The following is a 10,856-nucleotide window of genomic DNA, read 5'->3' as shown; positions in this document are numbered from 1 at the left end:
GGGTCAGGACAAACCCGGAGCCCCCTCCCTTTCCAACGGCGGACGGAAGGCCCGCGCTCCTGATGAGAGACCGGTAAGGGCACCGGGGCGAGCATGCCCCGAGAGAGGGGTGAGGAACACCGCTCCCAGCACCTCACGCCCTCACAGCGCCGCCGTCGCCGGGGAGAGCAGCCGCGGTGACACAGCCCATGTGGCACGGAGGGCGGGCTGTCCCCGCCGCCGCCGCCCCGCAGGAGCCAGGCCCCCGGCCGGGCCTCGCCTCCCCTCAGCGTCCGGCCCCGCCGCCTAAGATGGCGGCCCCGCCTGCACCCACAATGCTCCGCGGCTCAGCCGCCGCGCTTCCGGGTGCGGGCCCAGGAGGGCGGCGGGCCCGGCACGGCGCCAGGGGCCGGGGAGGGTGAAGTTTCTCCGACCGGATGCGAACGAGCGGGCGGACGGAGCAGGAGGGAGCTGCGCCCGGACCATGAGGCTCCGACTGTGGCTGGTCCCTGCCCTGGTGTTGCTGTGGGGGCCGGGCGGGCTGGAGGCGCTGGGGCGCCCGCCGCGCCGGCAGCGCTACGGTGAGGGGCAGGGCGGGACCACGGGCAGCCGCGGGAGGGGGAGAGGGGTGAGGGAGAGAGCGCTGCCGGGGGACGGGCACCCCCACCTCTCCTTAAGGGGGCAGTGGGGAGAGGGCTGTGGGGCACGGTTGGCGCTCTGGGGCGCGGGGGGGCCTGTGGAGGGGCTGAGCGCCCGGCTGGAGGGCGGCCCGTGGCCGTGGGCAAGGCCGCGGCCTGCTCCCGTGGCCTGCTCCGGGTGGGTGTGTGCCGGGCAGCGCTGGGGGCCCTGGGGACCGTGTAGGCCCCGTCTTCTTCTGCTGCGGCGGTGGTCCCCCTCCAGCTGAAGGCATCACTGGTGGTGGGCGGTGTGTTTGGGGGTCGCTATGTTCTGTACAGGGGTGGTGAGACCACTCTGCCTTCACACCTGAGGTCCGCTGAGGAGTTTTCCTCACGGGAGTTTGCGTTATGTTAGGACAGGATAATCATATAAATGGCTTCCCTTCATAGTTCTGGTTGGAGAGTCACCACTGCAGAGAGAGCCTGAAGCTATTGCAGCTGAATGTGACTTCTAGTAAGCTTAGCACAGAGGAGAACCGTTGCTTTGTTTGACTTCCCTAAACTTGGTTTTGCATCAACAGTTTTACTTCTGAGTGAAGAAGTTGCGTATTTCGGTTCAATAAGCAAAAGCTTATCACTGAAATGGCAGATGAGCTCTCACAAGAGGCAGTAGTCACGTCCTACCCAGTCAGATGTCCTGTCTCCAGTTGGTGTGGACAGTGGTGACTGCTTCAAGTTCCCTTTTCTTTGCTTAGATGTCTCAGTAGATTTCCCAACAGGTGTCTAGGCTGTGCCTCTGTCCCCCTCTCCTGCACCTGAATTGTGGTTTTGTGCACACCTCTGCAGTTGGTGACTGCAGGAAGCTGTGAAGGAATAAGGAATTGGGCTCAGTGGTGGATGCTCCAGGAAGCGTAACAGAAACAGAACGAACGCAGCATGTCCTTTCAACGTCAGGCAGGTCAGGGAGCTCCTCAAACAGAGGTTGCGTCTTGGCCTGTCAGATTTTTATGTCTTCTAAAGTACCTCCTATGAATTTGTGTAATCTTCATCCATTAGGTTTTGCATTCTTGGCCTCCTTACCATCATGCCTGGACTGTGAGCTCTTCCATTTTATGAAATACTGCTTGGAGAAAAAGCTCCTTTCTTGTATTTCTAAACTTTGACTATTTCTTTTATCAGAAATGGTCAATATAAAAGAATTATTAATTTTCTTCACAACTTTAGTGACTTTTACAGACCTATGCAATTTGTCTCCTTTGTAATCTTTTTCTTCTCTTTTTTTAGTGGGAAAATCTTAGTCTATATAACAATTCTTACTATGGGAAAAAAATCCTGACTTTATTGGTCTTTGTTACTTTTGTCTATACACTTTCTATTTGTATTGGATTTTTATTTGAGGTGTATGACCAAGACTTCAAGGCAGTATTTGTCATGCAAAGGTACCATGGATTTATAACGATGAATGCTTTTGGTTTGTTTTCTTCCTGAGTGGTTTTTTCCGCCTTTTTTGTTGTTTAGTAGTCACTCCGAGATCTCTTTTTTTTTTTTTTTCTATTTTTGAGTGGTAACAACTATGTTGAATTTCATCAAACATTTTGTTCTGTCATTCAGTAAACGAAATATATAAAAGCGTTTTGTGAGGGACATTGAAAAATCCAGGTGTGCTCCATTGTGTTACATTTATCCACGCGCTTCATTCTCTCAGAATGCTAGTATATATGAGGCACTACTTCCCCAGTATCTTATTTAGCCACAGGTCTAGCGGTTCACGCTTTGTTGTTATTACTACCTGTTTGTCAGGCAGGGACATTGAGTGTATTTGTGATTAGGACCCTCGATGATACCTGGAGTGGAAACTGGTCCTGCACTTACCACCTCTCAGTCTACCTGCAGCAAGCCCAGTAGCACAGGATTTGCATACCATAATGAGTAGTTGACCAGTTTAATTTTTTTTCAGTGCTTTATAACTCTTGGGTTATTACATTCATGTCCTGTTTGCTTCTTGCTTGTTTTATTGGCTTGTTCTAAAGCCCCTTTTCTTGAGTCTGGGAGGCAGATCTTCAGATTCATCCTATCAGGACAAGCTCTACGGCATCATTTTAGTCTCCTTTGCAGTGAACACTAAGGTTGATTACTCTCTTACTTTTTGGTACTGGTCTTTAGCATCCATTCTTTGTCGTCTTTGCAGTTTGTTTTACAAGCCCCTTTGATTATTAGCTGGGTGGTTTCTTTTGATATAATAAAAGCTATTTCAGGTATTAGCTTTATGCCGTTTACAAGCTGCCCTTCAAATAACTTTGCCTGTACTGTGTTTTTATGTTCATCTTTTGCTATAGTTCTGTTGTCCTCATCTTGCACACAGCTTGATTTTCTAAAATATCTTCTTTTCCTTCTAATAACTTCAACTGTGCTATTTTGAGAGCTCTTCTAAACCACAGAGCTTGAGTTTTGTGAACTGAAATCAGATTTCTGGCAAGCAGTATCTTTAAGGAAGTTCCAAGGATTACCATTTTGTGATTTCTATGAAGAACTTCCTTGCTTGTTTCTCTAAAAGTTCAGTTTTTCAGGGAGGAAAAAAATGATTGTACAGTGAAAAATAGAATTTGACAAAAAGTAGAATAAGTAGATATAAAGACATGGGTCATTTCCCAGCATTTTTCAGCTGAAGCAATCTTAGGGTGTGGTGCTCTAGCAGTCTAAACTGATCTAAATTGGGACTGCCACAATCCTGGCCTCAGCTTTCTCATCCCTTCCCCATTCCTGTGAGCACATTCATGGAGCTAAGCCACCTGGAAGCTAAACACTTTTTTTTTTTTTCTTCCCAGTAAGGGGTAGGGTGTCTACATTTGGGTGTTTTCTGTTTGTGGAGTCAACTCCCTGGACTAGCGCATGGCGTGACTGTCCAAGTACCTGCCCTGTGTGTTGGGGGGTGGTAGGGGTTGTGCTCAAGGTGAGGGATGAAGGCAGGATGGGATCCACCTCAGTTTGTTGCCTTTAGATGATCTGGAAGCGGTGCTCTTTTTAATAACGTTCTCAGCAGGCATTAATTTCTGGGAGAAGTGCGACTGTAGTCAATGCAATGACTGTTGTTATAGTTTTGCTTCTGAAAAATTAATGTCAAGTCTTTTAAATTTTTTTCTTTCTATTGCTGTTTATCTCTGAATATAACCTTTTATAACTATTAAATATTAATGCTGTTTATCTTGGAGCTCAGACTTATCTGAATGATAACAAGATGTAATGTACTTGAGAAGAATAGCGGTGCAAATACTGAGTTTCACTGCTGTTGAACACATCACTGAATATCTCTAAAAAGCTGCTCAAATCTGTTTTACAACAGAGTGGTATTAGTAGTGTACTGCCACTAAGCAGCACACATCCAGGATTGCCCAGTAAAGAGTCGATATGTGAAATGTGTCTTACTCTACTGTTACCTGTTTCAAATGAGATCTTTTTATCACAAACTAGGCATGGAACTAAAAGAAATAAGATAGCTGTTCCTCTCCTGGGCAGATGATATTCTTTGAATCACTCACTGGTGGTCTTTCTACCTGCTATATTGCACTAATAAAATCTGAGGCAGGTAACCTGGAGCTGAATTGTTTCTCCTCCCTGCTGTTCAAACACCACACAGAACTCAAGAAGAAAAGAAATGGTCTATTATAAATAGTTTGGTACAAACCGACATAATACACATCAAAAGACTAGAATTTACGAGTTGTAGAGTGAAAAAAACGAGTGATGGTGGTGTTGATAAATAAACTGGGGGAGCTGAGCGATACAGAGGTCAGCATAAAAGCATTTGCAGTGAGTTTTGAATTCTACTTCCCCCTTGGTGTGACAAAGCACAGGAAGTCTGTAAGGTCAGGAACCTAACCAGCTGCCCAAGAGTTAAGGGGTGGGAGGTTTAGCGCGGTGTCAAGAGCGTGCAGCGAGCTAATTAGCAACAAAATCCTTATGCAAGATTAAATTTTGTCCTTCTGGACTGAAGCATCTGTTAGAGACTAAGGCAAGACCTAGATAAGGGCCAAGTGACTTATTTCCCGACTGTAGTCTGCCAGTTTTGTTACTGTTTCTTATCCCATTTTAAAATGCTTTTAAGCAAGATGACTGTTTTGGATTGAGCTGGGTTTGCAGTTTGACTCCGCAGGCTGAAGGCTGGGTGTGCATCTCGCCATGCACCACATGGAGGAGAATCCCAAGAACACACAGCCTGATAGCAGTATGTTGCAGAGTGCAATACCTGCCCGTGATGCTGTGGGATTATTTCAGAATCACTGCAGGAATTTATAGATGAAGTGTTTCCATAGGTGGTATTGTACGCCAAGTGGCAAAGATACAGTATTCTGTTCGCCTTGTCTCCATATAAGCAGCAAAGTCTTCATGTGGATGTACATTAACTACAAATTATCAGTGCAATTTTTGTGTTGTGGATTGGCAGTCTGTTCTTTGGAGGTACTTAATATCAAGGTTTTAAAGTACTTTCCTTGAGTTTATTTTCTTTTGGTCATGGGAATCAGTCCATGTTTCTATTTCCAACTGAAAAAAAAAGAAGAGAAAATATGATAAAAGTGTAATTCCTGAAAAAAGTACTCAAAGTCAACAAAGTGAAGAGTGTCAACACTAGATTAACTTCTAATTATTAAAATTATTATTCTAATTATTAAGAATTATTAAGAACACAATCAAGTGCTCAGTGTGAGTTTGGTTTTCAGTGCTGCCGATTTGGTTTGACCTCTAAGCAGCCAAAAAGGAAAATTCTCGTTTGCGTTTAAGTCTTGGGGTGGGTTTATCTTTCTTTCCCCTCACGGTAAAAGCTGAGAACTTCAGTGCTGCTGTTGGTTGCTGATAGCAGCAGTGACTCATCTCAGTTTCACGCTTCTGCTATTCTGCAAGTTTTTTGTCTGTGTGTGCGGGAGCCCCAGTGTGGGTTTCTGCTCTGTGGCTGGAGGAGCTGAGCGAGGAAGTGCAGCCTGCCAGCTCTTCAGTGCAGGGTTCTCCTGATTGCACTCTAATGTTACATCAGGATTTAATTATGTGTTTAGTAGTCAGTAGAGATTTATCTTTGAGATAGAAGTTAAATATAAACTTCTGTTATAAACAGCTTGATTCTTTTTTTGCCCCAGCTTTTTTTATAAACTGCAAGAGTCCAAGTTTGCAGATCAAAGGAAGTCCTTTGCTGTGTGTAATAAAAGGTTAACGAAGAGCCAGGTTTCTTTAGCAAAACAGATTTCATATGCCACACTCAAACTTGCTTGTTTTGGGGGTGCCCTGCAATCCTCTCAATGGTTCTGATGGTCTTCCTCATGTCTTTTGTTCTTGCAGATGTATGAGACTGTACTGCTTGCCAGCCTGCAGCTTGTATGCTTTATAGCCCATGTTTATATCACTCATGCCCTGCATCTCTTCACAACATCCATCCCTGTCTTCCTGTGCTGCTGTTAATATGCATTATTTGTGCTTTTTTTTCCTTCCTTGATACTTGTGTTTTTAGCCCGTGTAGGTATGTGGACTGGACGGTGGGAAGGGAAAGGGTCTCTGTTAGGCAGGGAGGCACCTCTAGCTGCCACCACTTGATGCTGATCTGTAATTATGGAGCTGTTGAACAAGAACATGGTATCCATTCCATTCCCTGGTTTACTTTCTCACCTTTTTAGATTGTTACCGAAATCCTAAAGTTCTGCCTCTCAGTACCCTTGACGTGCCTTGAAATCTGAAAGATCCTATCTGAGTCCATAGTCATACCCACAAGGAGAAGAGATGCAGTCAGATGGGGAGAAGGGGTTGGTCTCACAAGTGTAGCCCAGACAGTAATTAGGCTCTACCTAGAATCAGCTCCACTCAGACTTACTTTGTGACAGAGCAGGATTTTGTGGTGTGGTATCTAAGTACATCTAAGTAATGAGGCTGACAGTTTTTGGAGAGCCAGACAAATGATCTGTTTCCAGAGGAGACTACATCCTGTGACTTGGCTGTTCTTGTCTGCGGGATATGTGAAGCATGTGATTTTTTGGGGGGTTTGTTTTTGAGCATTGAGTCATATGATGCTGTTCTGGTTTAAGATGAGACAGCTGTATTGCCCTCGTTTCACTTTAAATATGAGGTTGTTAATTTGGTGGGCTTCCTTTATGTTTTTTATAATGTCAATATTTGAGCAGGATATTGCTTTTTTTTTAATTCAAAAAGTGCTTTCTACTTTCACTAATAGGACATACTGAGTTATTAAATCAAGTCGATCAAGCAGAATAAATTTTGTTCCTCACTGGTCCCTATTTAAGGTGTGTTTAGTGAAGGAGAAAATTTGCAAGGTTGGAAGCACACGAGGTAACATGTAGGAGCCATTGGATGTGTTCTGCTGTATTCAAAACCACCAGAAATAGCAGTTTAAATATCTCTGCAGATTTTCTGCTTAACAGAATTTGCACCCTTAAGGAAATATTTGCGCTGTTCGGCAACAGATGTCTATTTTACTGTAGGGGGAAAAATCTTTGGAGTAGTATAAGGGTGCAGCTGTATGAGTAAGTTTTTCCTGAGATGAGCTACAGGGTGGTTTGTATGTTGTTAAGTTTTCATGGTGTCTATCACTGGGCGCTTCTCAGTGTGTGATAAGTACAGAGTAGTTTACCCTGTGTAACTGCAGGAAAACTACACCACGGAGTAGCTGGTAGAGGGTAAATCATCAGCCTGCCTTCACCTCCCGGTGCGAGCTCTGTGTAACCGTACCCTGAGGCTTTGTCTGCGCTGGTGACTAACTGAATTCGGTCACCTTGTTTTCTCACGTGGTTCAGCAAGTTTGGTGCAGCTGGGATCAAGTCAAAAACATGCCTTTTAAAACATTCGGCAACGCTGATGTGGCTTGCCATTCTTACTGACAGGTTTGTCTAGAAATGTGTTTAAACAGAGTGTAGAGCTTTATCCTGTTATGGTTTATAAGCAGTCTGACGTAAGTTTGGTTCTTGCTTTGAGCCCGTTTCTCATGCAACTTCTGTTCACGTATACTTGATGAGCAAAACAGCAGCCACTCTTTGGTGGAAACAAGTAAACGTGATTTATCTAAACTGTTAAAAGCATGGGCTGTTTCACGGGGGATAAGCGTTTCAGTTTACTTTGTTTTCTGTCTTTGGCAATGGCTCTGTACCAGATGTACCGCAGAAAGATGTAACGCACGTGTAATGAGCTGTTACAGAACAGCTTTCCCACAGATGGATCTTCTCAACACATCCTCTTCATCAACAGTCATCTCAAAGCAGTGTAAACTGTTACGAGGAGGTACCCATAAACATTTAGGCATAACTGCATCACCTCCTGCCTGGTGAAGACCGTTTGTGTGCCCAGTTGAGATATGAATATGCCCAGCTGAGGTATGAATACACTGGCCTTCTCCATTAGCACTCCCTGCGATGGTGCTCCAGTCAAATGATCCCTCTATATTGCAGCCAGTAACCAGCTGTTACCACAAACACAGGGGCAGCTGTTTTATGTAGGGTGATGGAAACTTGCTTTTAGCTCTTATGGTTAAGGTTGGAAAGACTCCAGAATGTGTTTCCTGGTCCAAATTCTGACTGAGGCTATGAATTATATTTGAAGTGACTGTATTTGATTACTTTGTTTTTATATATAAAGAACATCATCTGAAGAAATTAAAAAAAAAAAAAGCAATAAAGAATATGGAGCCTTTCAACTGTTCAGTCACTGCCTGGCCAAATCAGAAAAAAATGTTACTAGTTAGCTGCTCACAAGCTTTTGTTAAGAATTTGATATCTATTGGAAATCAGCTCAAAATTAGTACCTGGATTGTAGTCAACAAGCGCGACACAAAATACAGCTGGAGCCCTTTTTTCAGGCTTGAAGGAGCCAATGATTTAACAGTCACACAGCAAACTTCTCCCCAAGCCTGTTTGTTCTGCCTGTTCTGGACCTGCTCTCTGTAGGCTTGTCATCCCATCCCAGTACTTTTTGACAGGAGGTTTATTTCTGCTTTTATTGCCTTTGGGATGGTTGGAAAAATCACTGCAATCATTGCTGCAGACCCCTCTGATGCTCTTGTGGTCATTTTTAAATCCTGAAAGTAATATGTTTAAATATTGTTGGATCTTGTGTCTTAAGTGGAGACATTTTCTATTATTAGATAGGTATGAATAGAGTTTTTCAAAATATTAATTATATCTCCTGGGTTAGAACTTCATGCTTCCAGATAAGCCTAACCTTTCTATAAATACTACAGTTCAAAAGAGTACTTATGAAATGGCTGACTTGCCACATTTACGTGTTGCTTTCCGGGCAATAGACTGGGCATGAGATCATGGGAATTTACTCTTCTGCTTATGAAAGCTGAGCTGGTTGGAGAAGGATGCCATTGGTATTTGAATTGGTAGCTGAGCACTCGAAGGGAAACCTCCTCTTTTAAAAAATATTCAGTGGGCTCCAACTTGGTGAGCTGAGCTGTTGCCCAGCACATTCTTGAGCTCTTTGCTGCTGGAGTAGATTGGTGCAATGTGTACTGGTCTGTATTTACTTTAAAGATACCTTCCTGTGTCTTATAAGTTGCAAAGTCTAGTGGCAGTAGGCTTTTAGCCTTGAAATAAGATGGAAGAAAAGGAGGAAATGGTGAGTTCAAAGCTGGGGGAAGAAGAAAAATCACTGCTGTGGATTTCTTCTTGAGGACTTCGGGGTTATCGTCTTTGTCACCAATGTTCCTTCCCTGTTTCTCTGACAAACCTGAGATGTGTTATGTTCTGGCAAGATCATGTCCCCCCTCCTCCAGGGGAGAAGGTACAATGAGGTGAAGGCTGGCAATCGTAAATAAATAAATATTTGGTATATCAGGATGAAATTAAAGTTGTCTTCTCCAAAAAGACAGGAATGCAGAAATCTAGGAGGGGTCAGAATGGAAGGAACCACAGGAAAGTGGTTTGGGAAGACCTGAGTCAGCTCAGTGCTGTTGAAGCCCATGGGAAATGGCTGTTGGACCATAGTGAAGATAATGAGGAAGGAATGCCAGAAAGATTATTAAACTTAAATAAAAAGTAGTCAAGTATATGCTTGCTATGGCTCCCATCCACTGACTGCTGTACGGTTGGACTCTGTACAGTTCAGTATTTTTTTGAAAATAATGACACTTCATCTTTTATTTTCAGTAAGCTGTGACCGTGGATTCATTTTCATGGTGTGAAAATTTTGCAGAAAAACGTTGTTTTGAGTGTGTTACCAGTATATTTTTTCCACATCTGTCTGATACTTGAATTAGTTCACAGATTTATGTCTGGCAGCAGCATGTCTTAAGTCTTTACTTATGTCGCAACTAAAATTAAAAGCAAACAAATTTAGGAAGAGTAAGAGGAAATACGAACAAGTGCATTCTTGTTTCAGGGTTACAGGAACTAGGAGTGTCCTGTGTTTCATTTGTTACTTTAACAGAATCGTCTTACTCATCTTCATCAACTCTGTAGGGCTTATTCTTGCTACCCTTCCCATGTCTCTGTGAGGCATTTCTGGAAGGGTGTTTGTGCGTGGTGAGGTAGAGCAGGACTTCTGAAGTTCTCCTTGCCTACCAAATAAAAGAACCTAATTTCTTTACCAGACTTATCAGGCCTCTTGCCATGAAACTGAGACCTCTTGTCTGGCCATAATGGCAGCTGCATCTTGCTCTTTGGCATGACCTTCCCCTGGTTCTGGGCAGTGTTTTGCAAGCAGAGGTGGGAAGGGGCAGAAGGAGCAATGTTTTGCAGCTGGGATTGTGCCTCTCGGGCAGACCTTGTGCTTGGCAAGTCCCTGTGTCAGTAGGTCCTCAAGCAGCGCAGGAGTGGTACCACACCTCTCTTGATTCATGGCCCACATACCACACGCTTGCTCTATATCATGAACCAACATTTGGTAGCCCATATATCAACACTCACTTTAATTGAGGGGTCTGCTCTAGCTGAATGTGTTGAAAGAATCTCAATTTAAAAAGTTTAGAACTAGATAGTTTAATAACTGTGTTTTTCAGAACTGATTTTCCCTGCCTGACCTTACCCTCCTCCCAGGTGGCTCTGGATGAGGGCAGGTGCCAGACCATAAGCAATGAATTCTGATGGGCTTTTTAAAGAAAAGGGCTGTTTTGGGGGTTTTTCAGGTATTTGCTCACTGCGTGGCTCTAGTGAACCTGCTCTGCAGCATGGGGCACGCTAACGATGACGGAGCTGCCTGACATGCAGCAACAGGGCACGGAAGGGGAAGAAAACCACAAGACGAAGGTGGTGGTGGAAACTTACCTTTGCA

At 44.1% G+C, this 10,856-nt stretch overlaps 1 protein-coding gene across 1 annotated transcript in view; it reads left to right on the top strand.

Moving 5' to 3' along the window:
• Nucleotides 1–307: 307 nt before the first annotated feature.
• Nucleotides 308–10,856, top strand: part of ADAM17 (ADAM metallopeptidase domain 17) — a 34,420-nt gene continuing 23,871 nt past the window's right edge. The window contains exon 1 of the mRNA XM_014956827.1: nt 308–560. Coding sequence (XP_014812313.1) covers nt 464–560 — 97 coding nt within the window. The 5' untranslated portion in view covers nt 308–463. The remainder of the gene's footprint in view (nt 561–10,856) is intronic.

Source organism: Calidris pugnax, unplaced genomic scaffold (assembly GCF_001431845.1).
Source record: "Calidris pugnax isolate Ruff unplaced genomic scaffold, ASM143184v1 scaffold171, whole genome shotgun sequence".
In the NCBI taxonomy this organism is placed as follows: Eukaryota; Metazoa; Chordata; class Aves; order Charadriiformes; family Scolopacidae; genus Calidris; species Calidris pugnax.
This window is presented reverse-complemented; position numbering and strand designations above follow the sequence as displayed.